The sequence below is a fragment of the Dermatophagoides farinae genome, chromosome 10 (assembly GCF_024713945.1).
Source record: "Dermatophagoides farinae isolate YC_2012a chromosome 10, ASM2471394v1, whole genome shotgun sequence".
Lineage (NCBI taxonomy): Eukaryota > Metazoa > Arthropoda > Arachnida > Sarcoptiformes > Pyroglyphidae > Dermatophagoides > Dermatophagoides farinae.
In genome coordinates, this window is record NC_134686.1 from 841,810 (window position 1) to 862,650 (window position 20,841).

Genomic DNA, 20,841 nt, shown 5'->3' on the forward strand with positions numbered 1-20,841 from the left:
CAAATTTTCAATTCTCGAGAATATCAAATTAAATTCTTATCACATAAATTGACAAATAATGGAATACATTAGTTTGTTTTTTTATTTTTTTTGTCTAAAAAGACAAACTTTTGTTTTTTTTCTTGTCGTTCTATTGTTGTTTTTTTGGTTGGTTGAAATTTTTTTTTTTTTTTTAAAGTTCAAAAAAATTAGACCATCCAAATGCAAAATATCACACACACACACACACAAACACAAGAATACTGAAATTGAAAGCCAACACAATGCAAACTTTTGGGCCACGAATAAATAAAACGCCGACCGGATGGGCCGAAATTGAACAACAACAGAAACAACAACGACGACGACGAAAAATTTTTCTAAACTTTTTTTTTTGCACAACAACAACAAAAAAAAGTCTTAAAGGATGTTTGATTTGAACCTAACAACCAAACAACAACAACAACAACAACAACAACGACAACGACAACAACAACAAAATAGAAAACAGGCAATCACTAGTCTAGATTTTTAGAATATTTTCCTTTTCAAAGATAAAAATACCCGATTTTAAAATTTTAAAAGAATTTAAATGTCCAGTAAAAAAAATTTTTTTTTACATCTAAATCGATGATATTTTTCATGTGTTCTATTAATTCTCACACACACACACACACACACACGATACAACACAATAATAGCCAGAATAAAAATGGACCATTTGAACTCATAATGATGGAATTTTGCAATCGTAATAATGAAAAAAAAAAATCCACAGAATCAAGCATTGTTATATTTATTTATTTTCATTCACAATTCTTTGTCCAGTATCAAATCAGATCAAATCAAGTAGTTGAGTACACAGTACACAGTACTGTACAGTGAAAAGTTTAGTTCAGTAGGTAAGGTTTTTTTTTCATTGATTCAAACAAAAAAAAAAAAGAAAAAATTTGGTCAAATCGAAATTGGACATCAGCAGAAAACCCCTAGGGACCTTTTTTTGTAGATTTATTTTCCACACAGTCATCGAACGTATCGATGATGATGACAAAATAAATTTCTTTCATTGTAAATTGCTGAGCATTTATTTTTTGGTTTCATTTTTCTTATAATACACTGAAACACTGCCACATGTGTATTGCTAAGTATTTTATTTTGTTCTAAATTCTTGAAAACAAAACAAAAAAAGAATCTGGCCAAAAAAAAAAAATGTCAAATGCACTGAAACAAACACACACACATAGAAAAACAAAGAATATCGATATTCTTTGAAACAAAAAAACCGTTACAATATCATAATGTTATTGAATTATTGAGAATGAATAAACACCTGAAAAATAAAGGTCAAACACACATTATTATGGTGAATGAAACCTCATATATAAATATATTGACAGGTAATGTAATGAAAAAGAAAAAAAATTTTCACTAAACTTACCGATTAACATTGGCCAATGTATGACGTCTATTACGTAATGCACGATTCAATAATGCTTGCTGTGCTAATGATCGATCACCACTGCCGCCGACGCTGCCACCAGCACCACCAATACGTTGTCTATGTTGTTGTTGTTGCTGTTGTTGGATATGTAATAATGGATTATTCATTAACATAATTGGATTTGTTTGCATAGATGATGATATCTGTTTTGTTGGTGATAAACATCGTTGATCTGATAATAATTCATTATGACGCTTATTTGTATTATTATTTTTATTATGTATATCTGGATGTGAAAAATCTAATTTCCTTTCACGTTTTTCATGTTGTTGATGATCATTTTTCACTTTTTCCGTTTCCGTTTCCATTTTATTATTATTACCATCTTCTTCATTTTCTTCTTCATCATCATCTTCGTCTTCATCATTATCATCGTCATCATCATCATCATTATTTTGTCCATGATCATTATTGATAATAATTTCTTCTTCAATGCTTGTCATCATTTTGATGGATTTAATAAATTTGTGCATGTGCAAATATGGATGAATGAAGAAGTAGAAGAAAATTTACAAATATTCAACGCCAACACAAATGATGACAACAAAAAAAATGACAGTTGACAAGAATTGACAAGAATTGACTTGACTTGACTTATTTTTTAGCACATGAGAAATAATTTGACGAGGTTGACAAACAAAAAAATGAATCTGAATGAATCTGAAAATTATTAAAAACAAGAGAAAAAGAGAGAGAGAGAGAGAAAGAAAACGAAAAAAATTAGAAAAATTAGAAAAAATTCCATAATGGACATTCTGGTGGAAATTCTGTACAATTCCAGATTCAAAGAATTGAGTAAAAAAGACAAAAAAAGAATCGTAAAGATTCTTTCCAATTTATCACTTATTAATATTTTACGTTGAATATACGACATTATATTATCATCATTATTATTAATGGCTTTTTTTTCTTCTTTTTTTTGGGTACGGTACCATCGAATGATTTTCTTTCGTTTTTTTTTCTGTGTCTCTGTGTCTATCACACTGTTGATGTACATTCAAAATTGCTAATTAAAAATCAACGAAAGAGAGAAAGAGAAAAGTCAAAAAAAAAATCATATTCTTCCATTCATCCACTTTTTTTTATATATGTTAACCATGTCAAAAGCATCGGTTCCATGATAACAAGCAAAAAAGAAAAGAAAAGAAAAGTCACCTGATTTTTGGTGAGATTATAATGAAATTGAATAGAACAGAATAGATGTGCAAGCGTCAAATGCATTTTTTTTTCCATTTGTTTCATGGTTATGGTGCCATAGTGAGTGAATAGCCCAGATATGGAGAAAAATTATTCTTATCAAGTGGCAGCAATTCTTTTTCTTTCTTTCTTTTTTTTTACATAAAGAATATTTTCATTCATTCATTCATGAATTCTTGTTATGTAATAATGAGAATGAAGAAAAAAAAATGACGACGATGATGATGATTAAATGACAATTTGCCATACATGTGTCATTTTTTTTTCGTTGTTGTTGACAAACACACATACACACATACACAGTGTAAATTTGCAATGAAACAAAATGGTAATTCTTGAGAAAAACAAATTGTGAAAACAAAACAAAACAATTTCAAACTATCTCCAGAATGATGACCGATAATGATAACCAACGAAATGCTCAATATCAAATTGAGCGAATCGATCGTGAGAGAGAATGAGTGAAAAAAAACTCAAATAAAATTTTGTTTGTTTGTTTGTTTTCCAATTGTCAGCCATTGTTGTTGTTGTCGTTGTTGTTGTTGTTGTTGTTGTTAATGTTATTATTATCATCGTTTGGTATCTAGGAGAATGGAAAGAAAACCAACCTAACTAACCAGATCCAGAATTTTTTTTGATCATATCGATTTTTTTTTGATGACAAAAAGAATGGCAAATAACAACAACAACAACAACAACAAAAATCTAATAAAAATAACAAGTTCATCATGAGAAAATGGATCATCATCCAAATGATAATTTGGGTTTTGGCCTTAAGGTATAAAATTCTGTATCATCACCATCATGATCGTCATGGCAAGAATATTATTACATGGTTACAAACATAAACATAAACAAACAAACAGAAAGAAAGAAAAATTAATTAGTTTCACACTATACATTTCATGTGATGATCATGATGTTACGAAATACGAATATACAAAGATATTGTTCAGTAGTTGTTTACTACTGGTCTCATTCTAGGAATTTTTTTTTCAGTTTTTATTTCATCATTCTGTACAATACAGGTAATTTTTCACCACAGGTAAGTATTCTAGTTTTTTTTCCTGCTAAATTCATTCATTCATTCGTTTGTATCCGGTTGAAAAAAAATTCATTCCTTCACGGGGGGATAGAGAAAAAACAACAACAGGCAAGCAAACAATTCCGGAGTCAGTCAGTCTGTATACACATACACACACACACAATGAGACAGAATAAATTATTTCTCTTATTGAGCTGATTATAGAAAATTATTTTTAGAATATTCCTAATTCTTTTCTTCTTCTTTTTTTAGTTTGAGATGATTCTGATTCCATGTGCCCTTTCGTTTTCGTTTACATTTGGATTACATTTTTATTTTTATTTTTTTCATTCTTGATCATTTTTTTTCCAGCGTTGACATTTTCTTATGTTCAACAACAACAACAACAACAACAACGACGACGACGACGACGTCGACGAATGTTTTTTTCTTTTGTTATTCTGTTTCATCGTAGAAAAGTCTCGCCCATCATTCAGTTGTGGATATTCTTGACTCCCAGATTCAATTTCCATTTCTAATGATTTTTTTTTCGATCAACGAATGGAAAAAAATTATGAAAATCTACATTTTTAGAGTGAAAAAGAAAAAAAATCCTTTTTCAATGTCATTTGGTGGACATTTTCTCTTCGATTTGGTTTGTTATCGAAAAAAATTCTTTTCTTTCCACTCTCAGATGAGAAAATTGAATTTTTTTTTTTGAACCACATCTCTGTTTTTGATGTGCAAACAAAAAAAAAACATCTTTCGATCCAAAACAAAACGAAAAAAGAAAAGATTAAAAATTTGACTTTTATTTGTATCCATGTTTCTGGTAATCATCAATATCATTTTGTTGACAAGATCCAAGATCATAGATAAACAAAAACAAACGCACAAACACACACAAAGAGAAAACTGATATATGCAGATTATTATTTTTTACATTCTATTTCCCTAATGAAAAACACACACACACACACACGCATCACATCACATCCGATTACCAATTATATAATCTCAATAGAGAAAAGAAAACGAGCAATCAAGCAAGAATATTCTGAAAAAAAGCAAACAAACAAAACAAAAGTTTAACCTTTTATTGAATAAAACAAAATAGAAACAAAACAAAAACAGAAAAACATTGTAAATTTTTTTTTTCTGCAACAAGAATTTAAACCAGTGTCATGTTTTATCGATTAATTTTTTATTTTTTTTTTCGTTTTGTTTCAGGTTTCAATCATCATCGTCATCATTATGACAGAATTTATTGGACCAAAAACACACACACAAACAAAATCTAAATTCAATCTCTACATTTATAAGTGAGTTGTAAGAGGAGAGAAAAACTTTTTTCATTTTTTTCTGATTCAAGTTAAAAAGCAATTTTCAGTGTCTCTCTTCACTGATTCAATACATAGACATTAATAATAAATTCAATCAATGCACAAAACACACAGGGGAAATTATCATTTTCATTTGGCCAAAAAAATATATCTATTTTTACGTTAAAAGAAACAGAAAATTTTCCCTTGATGATGATGATACATCATTCAAGTACATGGCACTTGATGGTTAGTATTTTTTTTTGTCAATTTTGATTGATTGAGAAACAACAACAACAAAAAAAAAATCGGCTAAAATATCGATTTGAACGTCATCAATGATGACGATGATGATGATGACGAATATGTCAGAAAATGTGACATTCAAAAAAAAAAAAAAAAACAAGAAAAATCATCATCAACAGAAACAAATTGGAAACGATTATTCGAATGGGAAGAGAAGAAAAAAAGGATTTTTTTCAGTCTGAATGTTTATTATTTATTTATTCGTATTCACATCAAAATCAAACCAAACCCAAACCCAAAACGATTGGCGATGATCATGATCATCGTCATTTTTTTTTAGAGCATTTGGCATTGAATTTTTATCATCATTTTAAACTATTGGATAATTGGATAATTTATTTATTTTTTGTTTGTCAACGAAAATTACACACCTAGAATAAACATCACACCATTAAATTAATTAAATTGATTAATGTCCATTTTCGTTGAATATTAAAAAATCGGAATTTTGAAACCAACGTTGGATAATTATAGATAATTATCCACTGGCCAAAATGGTCATTTTAATCACAAACTTTATACATACGCATCAAATTAATGTCTGTACTGCCACACAATTATGATGGTCAAGAGTTCTGTTTATATTGATGTTTTCAGTTAAAAAAAAAAAAAAAATGAAAAATGAAAAAAAATCACAATCCACATTGATATTGTTAATAGGATTTATTTGTGTGTGCGTGTACACTGTGTACTAATGAAGTAAAATAGAAAGCAAAAAAAAAAAAAACAAGCCAACCAATAATAACAAGCCGGAAACAAAGAATGTCGTCGAATACGATTAACAAAAAAAAAAAAAAAAAAAAATCCGGGACTATAAATAAAAATACCGAAAAAAAAGACCACCGAACAACACAAAAGTACCTAAAACATGCACCGAAAAAAACGGAGAGAGAGAGAGAGTGAAATACAATAATCCATTATCAATTGAACTGGAAAAAAAATGAACACAACACACATACAATGGAAAAAAAATACAATCATTCGTCATTCCATAGAATCCAGATCGATTCTTTGATAGATTAAAAATAGCCAAAAATAATTGCCATGATTATTATTATTATTCCTGTTACCAGAATTATTTCGATGCAAACAAACTGAGAAAAAAAAAACATTCATCATCATCATGATGATGGTGATATTTCACAATCATCAAACAACAAATGAAACAAATGAAAATTAATTAAATTAGACACACGCACACACACACACACACCATAATCATTATACGTGTGTCATGTGACAGCAAACGATTTTTTTTTGTTTTCTTCAAATTACACTGAACAAAATATATTCATAAAGCAACCAAAAAAAAAAGTCCAAAAAAACCCAAAAAACCCAAAAAAAAAACCTAAGCTTATGTTTGTGTAATGTAAAACGGCCAAAAAAAAAATTCTTATGGCCCATTTCTTTATCATCCACACAGCCAACAAAAAACAAAACAAATAAAGAAATTGGACCCATCAGGAATATCAACAACAACAACAACAACAACAAAAACCGAAAAAAAAGAAAATAAAAGAAGACCAATATAGAGACAAAATGGCAATCATATAATAAAATAAAAAGAAAATGCGAATAATGTGAATTTCAAAACAGTTCAGTTCTGGAACCTCAAATAAAATGAATGAATGAAAAAAAAAATGCAATATCATCATTAATGTTGATGCAAAAATGAAATGAAATGAAATGAAATGAAATAGACATGATTTCTTCTTGAAATTGTTTGCTATTATCATTTTTTTTCTCGGTTTTTCTATTATCATCATCATCATCATCAACGTTGCTCGTTACGGTGTTTTTTGTGCACCAAAAAAAAAAAAAAAAAAAAAAACTAAAGAGAGAAAAATTCAAAATAAAATTTCATTTCACAACACACACACTGAGAGAGAAAAAAAAGTACACCCAGGTGTATATATACCATATGCATACAATGTTGACTTTAGTCAAAATACGACTATTCATTTAGTCTCAAAATAGCTTCTTCGTATTCATCTTATTATCACATTCATTTACAAACAAAACGAAAAAAAAATTCTCGATTCCAATGGAATTCTATACACGGCGACACACACACACACACACACACACACACCAATACATCATCATGAAATTGAATGAAACAAGAAAAGTTCACAATGATGAACTTGAAAAAAAAAAATTTTTTTTTTTTTGGTCTTTTCGATATATGGCTTCACCTGATGGTGTGAAACAAAAATGAAAATATAGATATAGATAGATAGATTTATTATCATTAAATTAGGCGCTACATTTCGAATATTAATCATATGAAAGAATATCAGGTCAACAACAACAACAACTGACAACAGACAGGAATGATTGATATTTATTCTTAAAGAATTTTTTTTCACGTTCATCATTTATTGGTGGTAATGGTGGTGGTGTTGGTGGTCCATATATATATGAATTAATTTATTCTTTTGTTTTTCGTGTGTGTGTGTGCGTGTGAAAAATGATAATAATTCTTCATTGTCATGATGACAATTTTTTTCTGTTCTTCTTCCTTTGGTTACAACACCATTACCATTACAACAGCAACAGATACAGTTTCAGATACAGATACATGTCATTTACACAGATATACAAAGGATTGTTCACCTTTGGTCAAGTGCAAATGTATCTAGTGAAATAATAATAATAAAAAAACACATTTTTTTCACATCTGGCTGATGTCTTGTTGTTGTTGTTGTTGTCAATTTTATTTTCAATATATGACAAATGCCATGTGTGTGTGTGTGTCGTTTTAATCGACAACAACGACAATTGATCCAAACGAAGAATATTTGAATCATCATGATGAAGATGTGTTATATGGAAATGAATTTTTTTTCACTTGTTAAATTTCATTTGCCATTACAAATAGACAAATTCCAAAATCCGTACAGAAGAATCAAAAAAAAAAAAAAAAAAAAAACATTGATATCTCACAGCGAGAATAGACAAATTCTTTTTTTTTCTCAGTCTCTCTCGGTAAACACACAAGGGAACAGAGAGAAAAAAAAATTACCATTAACTTTTTTTTTCTTTTGTATAACAAAAAACGTATCTATTAAATTCAATCATCAAACAACAACAACAACAACAACGACAACAACAACAAAGGAAAAAAAAAGTTTACTTTACTTCACCTCATTTCACAATTTTCAAATTTTCTTTGACAATTCTTTGAAAAGAAAAAATTCCCGGAAATTTTCCCATTAAATCACCAAACGCATATACATACACACACACACATATACATTCTTGGATCATTTCCCGAATCAACATAACCAAAGAGAATTTGTAAAAAAAAACGAATTTCGTTCAAAATCGTTTTTTTTTCACTTTCGTTCAAGATAATAATGATGGGCATGATAATTGTTGCACACACACACACACACACACAGGATGAATGATAATGTGATTATGGCATGATATTGCACATATTATTTATGAGAAGAAGAAGAAAAAACATCACATACAACCAACAACCAAAGAATTGTCATTTGTGACATGGATGGATGGATTGGTTCTGTCTCTCTCTCTCTCTCTCTCTCTGTGTGTGTGTGTGTGTGTGGGTCTGAATTCTAAATCTACAATAATCTTTAAACATCAACGAATGTACTAAAATATGAAAAAAAAACGAAAAAATTCAGATATACATGATTTTCATCATGAACAATATGGGCAGAAAGAGAGAGAGAAAAAAAAATGGCAAACTCGCTCAATTTTTTTTGTGTGCATGTAACTGTGACGTACAATTTCTATTTACAGAAAAAAAAATGATTAATAAATGATAATCAAGATGCAAACACACACACACACACACAAACATTGTGATAATAATCGTTAAAATGAATAAATTGAATAACGGATAATCATGATGAAGAAGAAAAATTAAAAATAAATTTCACAGAATGGAAATATGAATTTTTGTTTCGTTTTTTTTTTTACTTGTGAAACCGATACACACACACACACACACATTCAGGAATTAAAAATAATGATAATATTTTTTTTTTTGGTAACAAAAAAAATTCTTAAAGAACATTTCCAATGTAAAGAATCAAAAGAATTTGTTTAGCAAAAAAAAAATCCAAATAGAAGGAATTTGTCAACCAATTTACATTAACACAATTGAAGCGATTGAAGCAGAATTTATTTTTTTTTTCGAAATAAATAATTCGTACCGATTCTTTGATGGTGAATAATCCAGAACTTTTTCTCCACAATTCGAAACAAACAAACAAACGAACGAACGAAAAAAAAAATCGTATCAATTCCAACTTTTTGATTCTGTTTTGGCCAAAAAAAAAAAAAAAAAAAAAAAAAAAATACACACCGACAATTCATATGTAAATCAGAATGGAAAAAAAACTCATCATCATCATCATGATGAAAAAAAAGAATAAAAAATAAAACAGTACCAAAATCGATTTAAATTCACAATCACAGATACAGATACAGATACAAACAGAGAAGAAAAACAACCCAACAATTGTCGATTCTCTTGGGTTTTGTTTTGTTTTTTTTTTTAAATTCATGTTTGTTGTCATTGTATCCAACACAAAGTGTATCATACAGTTAATATTGATCGATGAAAAAAAAAGAAAAAAAACTGGTGACCCAAAGCTCAAACAAAAAAAAATTATTCCATCAATAACACGAATTATAACTAATAGATGATGACCGATTTGATAACATCACATATATGGATGATATTTCAAGGGCAAATCGACCAGATGACAAGAATCATCATCATCATCATCGATTATTTGCCTTTTTCATACTGTTGTCGATCATATCGATCATGTGGAAGACAAAAAGAAAAAAAAAAGAAATTTTTTAACTTGATCCCATCGATATATGGGGAAAAAAAATTTGATTGATTGATTGAATATACAAAAAAAAAACGGAACCTGTTTTATTCTGCTGTTGACATTATTATTATTGCTGATGATCTCTATCGTTTGTGTGAATTTAAACAATTTTCATATGATGATGATGATGATCGATTACGAAAAGAAATAATTCTTAGCAACGAAAAAAATTGTCAACATCATCATCATCATCATCATCATCATCATCATTGGAAATTAATTCCATTTCCTTTTATCCTTGTATACTGTGTGCATGCATGCAAACAAGTAAAATGCAAACAAATTTACCACTCTATCGACCAATCTAATAATCGATAAATAGAGAAATAGAGAGAGAATCGATGAATTAATAATGATCATTATTGTCAAATAATTCTTGTCTTGTTTTTTTTTTCATTCTTTTTTTTCGATCCACTACATTCAATCTCCATCATCATCATTATCGTATAGCAAACAAACAAACAAATGAACAAACAAACAAATAGGAAAAAACAAACAAACAGACAAATTCACTTAAATATTCACTGAAAAAAAAGAAAAAAAAAACAAAATGGAACAAGACACTATTATCATTGTCAACAACAACAACATGAGAATATACACATGTATTATGCAATTAACTAATCAATGATCGGTACTCTGTACTCTGTTGTCATAAACATCGATCAAATCGAGAAAAAAACAACATCCACCTGTAGTGGCCATATTGGCCAACCGGAAAATGAATTTTCATTCCATGTCAAAAAAAAAATGTCTAAATAATTCTGGTTATTCTGGATAGCATACTTTTTTGTGTGTTGGTTCGTGTGTGTGTGTTTGTGTGTGAAGTTGCATTAATGGTTTTTTTTCATATTTTTTTTCTACTTGAAATTCTCTAAAAAAAAAATCGATTTAAACCGATTCTACCATTTTTTGAATAAAGTGAAGGATTTTTTTTTCTTCATTCTCATAAATGTCAAAAGAGGAATAATAAAAAATAAAAATACCTTTTCTATATTCTGGACATGAAATTCTTATTTTTTTACGGAAGAAGAAAGAAAGAAAAATGTTCGATATTCTTGTTGTTGTTGTTGTTGTTGTTGTTATTATATATGGCAAACACTTTGTTGTTGGAATGTTTGAAAATATTAGTTTTTCAAATGTTCAATGAATTTACACAAACAAACACACGATTTATGCAAATTTTTTTCATATTCATTCAAAATTCAAATGCAGCAAAAACATGCACACGAACACACAGGGAACGAAAAAAAAACAACAACAACAACAAACGATGCCAACAAACACAAACACAAACACACGTTGAAACGCATCAAAGAAGATGATATTTTTTTTTACATTTGAAAAAATTATCGTTATTATTTTGTCGATGCTAAGAATCGTTGATGATGATGATGATGATGTTTGTTGGTTGGATGATAATTATATATATTATTTATAGTGATCAAAACAAAAAAAAAAATGTAGAAAAAAAATCATAAAAAAGAAGCTCGTCATCATTGTGATTATCACTGTTTTTCACTATTTTTCACTGTATGTGAGAATCACAATCCATAGGAGAATTCATATATAACACACGACGAAATGTTGATCTTTGATGATGACGATGATGATGATGATCAAGATTTGTTCAAAAACAACAAGGGAAATATCCCTTTTTGTGTGTGTGTGCGTGTGGCATGTGTGGTGTATAACACCTGGATAAAATGCGGAAATATTCGCTTTTATCTTTGAACCCGGGAAAAACGACAAACACACAAAAAAAAACAATCAGATAATAAACAACAGTTTTCAAACAAACAATTTTCAAACGAAAAAAAACTGAAAAATTTTCCATACAACAGACAAAAAAAAAGTCATCATCAAATTATTACCGGTATAAATGGAAACAGAGAGAGAGAGAGAGATAATGACGATGAAAAAAAAAAAAAAAATTCCGGACACTATGATACACACACACACACAAACACAAACAGAACACTGAATATAAAAAAAAATTTTTTTGCGCGTTTTACAATTTCATTCAATGTTCTTTTATGTCTGAGAATGTTCTGTGTCTATATGGCCATCGTTTTTTTTTCATTCATTCAATTCTGTAGCTGTGTGTGTTTTTTTTTCATCTTGGCTTTTCAGCTTGTGTATGTGTGTGTGTGTGTGTGTGTGTGTGTGTGTGTGGAATAAAAATGTGAACAGAAATTTCGGCGCGATTTTCATCAAAAAGAAAAAACACTACCACCACACATACATACATAGCATATCATTTTTTTTATCCATCCACAAAGTATATAATATACAGTTGCGTAGTTTGAATCCATTGATTTTTTTTTATTTTTTTCTGATATAAATGGATGTGGTATGCTGCTGCTGCTGCTGCTTCTATATTCCATGACATATATACACAGGGGATATACAACTGTATACAGCAGTCAAAGTTCTTGATGTTGATGTTGAAACAAAACAACCAGAAAAAAAAATCAAATTCAAAATCAAATGAAAGCAAGAATCGTTGTAGTAGTAATAATGGTGGTGGTGGTGGTGGTGGTGGTGGTAGTAGTAAAAGCATAATGAAATGAAAGAATTTTTTTTTTTGTCTTTCAAAGAATTCTTCTATTTTCCCTAGTACAATTTTTCAAATATAATTTGTCAGCGTTTGCCAAATATACAAATACCAATTATATAACCAACTAATTTTTATTCTATTTGTATATATATAATCAAAAATAGGAAGGAAATGCAACCAGCATCCACCAGTAGTGAAACCGGTAGTGAATAGTGTGTTTAAAAACAGTTGTGTGTTTGGTTCATTTTTCTCCATGTTGGTTTAGAAACGCTGATATTTTTAGGAATCTTGAACTTTTTTTTTTTGTTCCTTGATTCTAAATGTATTAGGAAATGCTATTTTGGTGGTAGATGTGTGTGTGTGTGTGTTTATTATGCCGGAAATTTTCATTTATAAATTTTGTATGAAACAAACACTCAAACACACACACACACACACAAAACCCATTGGGAAACACTGGAGTTTTCTTATTGAAAAATTTCATTTTTTTTTACATCATCATCAATGACGAAGATGATCATGATGATGATGATGTGAAATAAAAGGTAGAGGTAGAGACCTGTAATTCTAAACGATGATCGTGATGATGATGATGATGATGATGATGGAAAAAAAAGTGAAAAATTACCAGAATTTAGAATTCGACAACAACAAAAACAACAACAACGATGAACAAAAAAAAAAATCGATTCCTATAAAAAAAAACACCATGATGATGATGATGATGATGATGACAGAATTAGGTGATGTATGTGTTTGTGCGTTTTTTTACCAAATTTCATCATTCACTTTATAGTTCGTTAGTCAGTTTGTTTGTTTGTGTATTTGTCATCTACTTCATCAAAGACATAAACACACACACACACACACACGCACAAAATATTACGGTAAATAAAAAAAAAAAAATCAAAATAAATACCATGCTGTGTTATGTGGTTTTTTTTCAGAGATTTGGAAAAGTTTTTTTGTTTTTGTGCATGTGTGCTGAATATGATGAATATATAAACACAAAGGTAAACATAGAAAGACAAAGTTTTAACCTACAAAAAAAGGTAAAAATCAACAGAAAAAAAATTAACTAGAAAAAAAATCACCGACGAAGATTGATAAAATTTCAATTTTTTCATTTCATTTTTTTTTTGAATCAAGATAATGGACAATGTCCATGCTGTTGTTGTTGTTGTTGTTGTTCGAAATCATAATAATCATCATCATCATGAATTCTATGGAAAGAGAAAAAAAAAATAGATCCAAGTTAATTTCAAAATAACAACAACAACAACAAATTTCAAAGCCATTCTTACACATTGTAATTCTTCTCTTTCACCATCAATCAAAAGCTTATAATTCTAAAAAAATAAAAATCAGAAATTGAAATAAGAAAAAACAACAACAAAAAAAAAGAGAAAAACAAGTGCAGTTCATAGTAAATACCGAAAATAGCATCATTCCACAAATGTGGGTCATATCATAAATCACCAATGGAATGATAACGATGATGATGATGGACAATAATAATAATAATTGATTACCGTTAGAATAAATTATCATCATCATCGTATACGGTCATGTCTTTCTCTCTCTCTCATTCCATTTGGCTTGTTTGAAAATGTTGAAATACCAAAGAGCCAGCAAAAAAAAAAAAAAAAAAAAAAACCAGTGTTGTTTACTATAGTGGTGTTAATCATCATGGTCGTTGCGTTACAGCATGTCGATGGTTTCATCATCCATTCATTCAGTTTTCAAATATCCATCATCATCATCATCATCATCATTGTTGATCTTGACCTTCATAATCGTCTATCTTTTTTACATATGCTTCCTGACTTTGATACATTCATCACAATCGATAGATATTTTTTTCTCTTTTCAAATATCGATCAAAATCATCAATGATAATAATCAATTTTACTTTTGTATGATCAATTTCCAATTGATCTTGATCTTGATCCATTCATTGATAGATTGACCAATTGATATTATTGAATAAAGATATTTTGATCAAAATGTTGTTTCCATTATCATACAATTATTATCGTCATCGACTTCAATGTCACCATTATATATATAATAATTATGATTATTACATAATATCATCAATGATTTTATGTTCCATTTCTTTGATACAATTTTTCAAAAATATTAATTTGAAATTACCACGTTATTTTTCAATCAAATCATTATTTCATCATCATCGTCATTATAATTATTATCACCATATTTGGATATTTTCATTCAATTTATTATTGGTTTTGTGTTTGGAACAACAACAACAACCACAACAAAAATCGATTATCGATAATCATAATCATCATCATTATTATAATCCATTAATAAGCCATTTACGTTCATTGAATTTTGGCCTAAATCACCATCATCATCATCATCATCATCATCCATTTACATCTTCATTATCAGCATTATATTACATCATAAACAATAATGTTGCACGTCAACAATCATCATCATCAGCTGTTCATAATAATAATAATAATAATAATTCATCATCATCATCATCATTGATCAATCAATCAGATATTAAATTTTTGATTAAAAAATCATTAGATCATCTTTTATTGAATGATATTTCAATAGATTTATTCGTAAAACCATTTTCGACATTAAATTCTTCATTTATTGATTATTTATTAAATGATAAAATCAAATTTTCACGAAAATTACAGCTTTTGCTCACCATTTTAACCCAATCGAATACTAACAACACTAATGGAACGTTTAGTGATCGTCATTTTGTTGGTCATCATCATTATGATTATAATGAAAAAAATGTGGCCGCTGTACTACGAAAATCATTGACATCGATAAGGAAAAAGAATAATACCATCACGGCTACAACTACATCACAATCACCGATAATTGGTCGTTGTTTTGAACCATATGGCTGTTTTCGTATTACCGAACCATTTCGTACCATTTATAGGCCAATCAATCTGATACCTGAACCACCAAGTGCAATTAAAATTGCTTTTTATCTACGTACACGTACGAATCCTACATTGGCTGAACGTTTACCATATAGTGAAACGAATGAATTTTTTATTTCAAAATATTTTCAACCAGAATCCGATTTAAAGATAATCGTTCATGGATATTTGGAGAATAGTGATGAATATTGGGTTAATGTAGTGATCGAATCTATAAATTATATATATAATCAAAAATAAATGAAATTCTTAATTCGTTTTCGTTAATTTTTTTTTTGTTTCTATAGGAAATGAGTTTGGCATTATTGAATCGAGATGATGTTAATGTTATTTGTGTTGATTGGATGTTGGGAGCATCACCACCATATAGTCAAGCGGTTGCAAATACTCGATTAGTTGGTGCAATGATTGCTCATCTTATTAAACTTATTCAGGTACAGCATTCCAAAATGGAATTAATTCAAGTTCCAAAGTTTTTTTTTTGCTTCTTTTTTTCCTTTTTTACAATCAAAATTGTGTACATACATAGAAAAGTTATCCAAATCAATTTAGTAGCCACAAAATTCATATTATAGGACATAGTCTTGGTGCTCATGTGGCCGGTTATATTGGTGAAATTATTACAGATTTAGGTCATATTACAGGTATGTTTTATACAAATGTTTTCAATCAAAGAAAATCAATCTATCTCTCTCTCTCTCTCTTTATTTATTCACATACACCATAGGTCTTGATCCAGCTGAACCATATTTTCAATATACTGATCCAGCTGTTAGACTTGATAGAAATGATGCAAAATTTGTTGATGTTATACATTCAGATGTGGCTAGTATTATGTCCGGTGGTTTCGGTATGAGTCAATCATGTGGTCATGTTGATTTCTTTTTAAATGGAGGCGTAAATCAGCCTGGTTGTAAAAAAAATGTTTCCATAAAGAATGTTGTCGATTATATAAGTAAAGAGAAAAACATCTTTGATGGTATATATTGTATTGTATTGTATTGTTGTTTTTTTCCATTCAATTTTTTACTAAATTTTCATGCCCATCATTATCATTATCATCATAATTTAGGCATACGTCGATTTATTGGCTGTAATCACGCTCGTTCATTTTTAATATATATTGAAGCCATTAATTCTGAATGTAATTATCATATATCAATTTTTCATTATAAAAAAAAAAACAACAACAACAACAACAACAAACATTTGGATTGATCCATTTATAGATTTGGCCATTTTTTCTTTAATTTTTTTTTTATTTTCATTTCTATATACAATTTAAGGTCCATTTATGGGTTTTCCATGTCAAAATTATGATGAATTTATTAATGGACAATGTTCATCAATGATTGGCGATCATCCATATTATAGTTATTGTTTTCAAGTACCACGTAAATCATCAATGATGATGACAATGAATCAGACAATATGTCCTATTAGGCTTGGTCCAAATAGTATTGTTGATTATAAAGCCAATATTGAATCGTTCAATAATAATGACGACGATGATGATGATGATAATGATGAAAGAAACAACAAAAATTTTAACATGTCAAAAATTGTTTATTATTTTATGCAGACAAATGATAAACAACCATTCTGTCATTATCATTATAATATAAAATTAATCTATCAATTACAAAAGAATAATTATCGATTTAATCGACAACAACAACAACAACAACAACAACAACAACAACAATTTCGTGGACCATGGCGCACATTGTTAGATTGGCCATTTAATAGTAAAATAAATTTAGCCATCATTGGTACACGTAATCGTATCATGGCCGAATTTTTTATTAAACAAGAACACTTCAAAGTGATAAAAAGTTCAACAACAACAACAACAACAACAACAACAATGACAACAACAAACCCCCCGTTGGTTGTTATGATAAATAAAAAGTTTCATCATCATCATCATCATGATGATGGACTAAAATCATCATTGGCTGAATTCAATGTACTCATAAGTGGTGTTGATTTGGGAAAATTATTAAGAATCGAAATTGATTGGCGTAGTAGTAGTAGTAGTAGTAGCAGCACCAGCAGTAGTAGTAGTAGTAGTAGTACAACTACTACTACTAGTCAAATTCAACGATCATTGGCAATGATGCAGATAAAAACTTTGAAAAAATTAATTTCACAGTTAACTAATTCTGAAACAATCAATACAATACCATTGTTATCAAGTTTTCTAAATGAATTACAACGGATGTCGTTGAATGCCAATCAAACAACACAAATTTTGTTACAACAACAACAGCAACAAACATTCAATAAATATCGATCAAATTTAGCTGGAATCGATATGATGATTTCAAGTAAAACTTTTGATCATAATCAACAACAACAACAACAACAGCAACAGCAACAACAACAAAATGAATTGACATCATCATCGTCATCATTTCTATCATCAAAAATAACATTGCCAACGGCTACAATAACAACAGCGGCGGCAACTAAAAAAACGAAAACAAAACAAGAATATTTTATTAATCAACCATCATCAATATTACGTGCAATAATAATCAAAAAATTAGAAACAAATGAACAGACTATATTCTGTACAAATGAAAAAGTGATGAAAGAAATTTTTATTCATCAACAAAAATCATCATCATCATCATCATCAATATTTAAAACATTAACATTGATGGCCACAAAACATTTATCAATGAATTGGTCAATCACTGATCATAATCATCAACAACAACAACAACAACAAACGGAACATGAGCCATTCATCGGGATCGATTCAATTGTATATGATTATTGTAATTCATATTGGCAAACATTATGATCATCATTTTGTTTTTCATTTATTCCTGTTATTATCATTTTTTTTTTTGTTGTTGTTGTTGTTGTTGTTCAGATCCTATTTATATATATATCATTTTGTTAATTTCATTCAACGAAAAAAACAAAAAAAAACACACACACATTAATCGTATCATGTCTGAATTTTTGATTTTTTTTCTGCTTTTGATAATGATGATGATGATGATGATGATTGAAATATTTTGTCGAATAAATTTATAGTTTTTAGGGCAAATCTAATCTTTGGTGTTTTTTTTTATTTCATCAACTTTGATTTTTCATATATATTGCAATAGTAGCAGCAGCAGCAAATCATTGTGGATTATAAAAGTCTTGGCAATAACACCAAGTTGGTCACAAAATGTCTACAATTTTTGATTCAATTCTTGTCTGTTTATTATTGTTGATGATGATGAATAATAATTGTCCAAGACAGCCATTTTTTGTATCATCAATGGAAACGTCCACATTATCATTAGCCACACAGCAACAACAACAATCAAGTAAATATATATCGATTAAATTATAAATTCATCATCAATTTTATATGAAATTCTTAGCCCTTAATAGAACTGTACAGCTTAAAAATGGTCATTATATTCCTGTTGTTGGTTTAGGCACATCAAGGATTGCAACAACATCTGAACAAATAATACAAGCCATAAAAAATGCCATCAATGTTGGTTATCGTCATATTGATACGGCCGATTTGTAAGTTTTGAACTTTTTCCCAGTGTCGTCTCACTCAATTCATTCATTCATTTTTTTTTCACTACTTTTTTGTTCCTGGAAAAAAAACTTCATATACACATAGCTATCAAAATGAAAAAGATATTGGACAAGCATTATATGAACTTATACAAGATGGAAAAATTACTAGAGAAGAATTATTCATTACAACAAAAGTATGGAGTAATCATCATACAAAAGAATTGGCAATCAAATCGGTTCGCCAATCATTAAAAAATCTTCGTATTGATTATCTTGATTTAGTGCTTATACATTGGCCAATGTCATTTCAATCTGGTGATGAATTTGTACCAAAATTCACCAATAACAATACAATAATTGGTAGTGATTTGAGTAAAGAAAATTTTGAATTAGCATATCAAGGTTTAGAAGATGCATGTGATCAGAATCTAACCCGTTCAATTGGTGTATCTAATTTCAATATAAAACAATTGGATAAACTTTTATCAACAACAACAACAACAACAAATAGACGACGACGATATGAACCAGTAGTGAATCAAGTTGAATGTCATCCACATTTGAATCAAGAAAAATTACTTGAATATTGTCAAAATAAACACATACATTTGGTTGCATATTCACCATTACGTCGTGCTAATGTAGAATTATTTGTTGAACCAAAATTAAAACAAATTGCTTTGGAACATAATCGAACAATTGCACAGATCATTTTACGTTGGCAATTACAAAGGGGTATTGTTATTATACCACGTACGAATAAAAAACATCGTATGATAGAAAATATTTCATTATTTGATTTTCAACTAAATCAAACAGAAATGTTGGCCATTATGTCATTGGATAAAAGCAACAATAATGGTGGCAGAGAAATCACATTTGAATCAGCTTCACATTTACCAGAATTTCCATTTGTTATACAATAATAACAACAACAACAACAACAATTAAATCATTTGCTCTTTAGTGTGTTGTACTATACCACCATTAATGGTAGTTTAGTTAATGGCCTCAAACGAAAAAAAAAGAGAATTCCACCATAATATAGCTTAATGAATCATCATTAATTTAAATGATGATCATCATCGGGTTGGCTCCAAATTTTGTCAGAAAAATAAAATAAAAAAAAATAAATTTCATTCACAACAAACAGACATCAATCCATTTGTGAATTTTATTTTTCTAGCCCCCTCTATTATTTGTTATTTTTTTTATGCAATAATCCATAGTAGTAGTAGTAGTAGTAGTAAAAAAGAAACCATGTCAAGGTTCTAGTTTTGTTTGTTTGTTTGTTTGTTTGTTGAATCAATCTATCTATTATGTAAAAAAAAAATAAAATAAAATAGAAACTGATAAATTGATGAATAATAATAAAATGGAAAAAAAACGAAGGAAAAACCGACCACCAGCACGTATTTGCATTGAATTTTCCTCTTTGACAAACAACAAACTACAACAACAACAACGGCAACGACGACGACGACAACGAAGACGACGACAAACACAAAAGTCATTATTTAATAGAAAGAGAAATTTAGATTAGATTAGATGAATAAATGAATGAAAAAAAAAATTTTTTTTTCAAAGAGA

General features: G+C 28.8%; 4 protein-coding genes across 5 annotated transcripts; 3 read left to right on the plus strand and 1 right to left on the minus strand.

The window, feature by feature from the left end:
- Positions 1-1,413: 1,413 nt before the first annotated feature.
- On the minus strand, positions 1,414-12,286 carry LOC124490905 (uncharacterized). The gene is made up of 2 exons (XM_075734590.1): positions 11,193-12,286; positions 1,414-2,140 (listed from the first exon to the last, which is right to left on the minus strand). Exon 2 carries the CDS (start codon positions 1,951-1,953, stop codon positions 1,414-1,416), a length of 540 nt encoding a protein of 179 aa, XP_075590705.1. The 5' UTR covers positions 1,954-2,140; positions 11,193-12,286.
- On the plus strand, positions 5,260-15,951 carry LOC142597846 (uncharacterized). Its single transcript, XM_075734599.1, has 2 exons — positions 5,260-5,272; positions 15,185-15,951. Exons 1-2 carry the CDS (start codon positions 5,260-5,262, stop codon positions 15,949-15,951), a joined length of 780 nt encoding a protein of 259 aa, XP_075590714.1.
- On the plus strand, positions 15,909-18,772 carry LOC124491042 (uncharacterized). Of its 2 annotated transcripts, XM_075734614.1 has the most exons (5): positions 15,909-16,145; positions 16,241-16,355; positions 16,439-16,690; positions 16,784-16,855; positions 16,998-18,772. In XM_075734614.1, the coding sequence occupies exons 1-5, from the start codon at positions 16,002-16,004 to the stop codon at positions 18,521-18,523; spliced, it is 2,109 nt and encodes a 702-aa protein (XP_075590729.1). In that variant the 5' UTR covers positions 15,909-16,001; the 3' UTR covers positions 18,524-18,772. The 2 variants fall into 2 exon arrangements, with proteins under 2 accessions (XP_075590729.1, XP_075590728.1); XM_075734613.1 differs by having other exon boundaries at positions 16,439-16,855.
- An 18-nt stretch (positions 18,773-18,790) lies between these two features.
- On the plus strand, positions 18,791-20,401 carry LOC124500278 (aldo-keto reductase family 1 member B15). Its single transcript, XM_047064335.2, has 3 exons — positions 18,791-19,043; positions 19,101-19,251; positions 19,355-20,401. The coding sequence occupies exons 1-3, from the start codon at positions 18,902-18,904 to the stop codon at positions 20,175-20,177; spliced, it is 1,116 nt and encodes a 371-aa protein (XP_046920291.2). The 5' UTR covers positions 18,791-18,901; the 3' UTR covers positions 20,178-20,401.
- The last annotated feature ends 440 nt before the right edge of the window (positions 20,402-20,841 follow it).

Excerpts from the sequence above, each read along its gene's own strand:
- LOC124491042 (XM_075734613.1), top strand. The coding sequence starts at position 16,002 with ATGAGTTTGGCATTATTGAATCGAGATGATGTTAATGTTATTTGTGTT. Across the intron at positions 16,356-16,438 it reads AGATTTAGGTCATATTACAG|GTCTTGATCCAGCTGAACCA; the intron begins GTATGTTTTATA and ends CATACACCATAG. Across the intron at positions 16,856-16,997 it reads TGAAGCCATTAATTCTGAAT|GTCCATTTATGGGTTTTCCA; the intron begins GTAATTATCATA and ends ATACAATTTAAG.
- LOC124500278 (XM_047064335.2), top strand. The coding sequence starts at position 18,902 with ATGTCTACAATTTTTGATTCAATTCTTGTCTGTTTATTATTGTTGATG. Across the intron at positions 19,044-19,100 it reads ACAGCAACAACAACAATCAA|CCCTTAATAGAACTGTACAG; the intron begins GTAAATATATAT and ends TGAAATTCTTAG. Across the intron at positions 19,252-19,354 it reads CATATTGATACGGCCGATTT|CTATCAAAATGAAAAAGATA; the intron begins GTAAGTTTTGAA and ends ATATACACATAG.
- LOC124490905 (XM_075734590.1), bottom strand. The coding sequence starts at position 1,953 with ATGCACAAATTTATTAAATCCATCAAAATGATGACAAGCATTGAAGAA.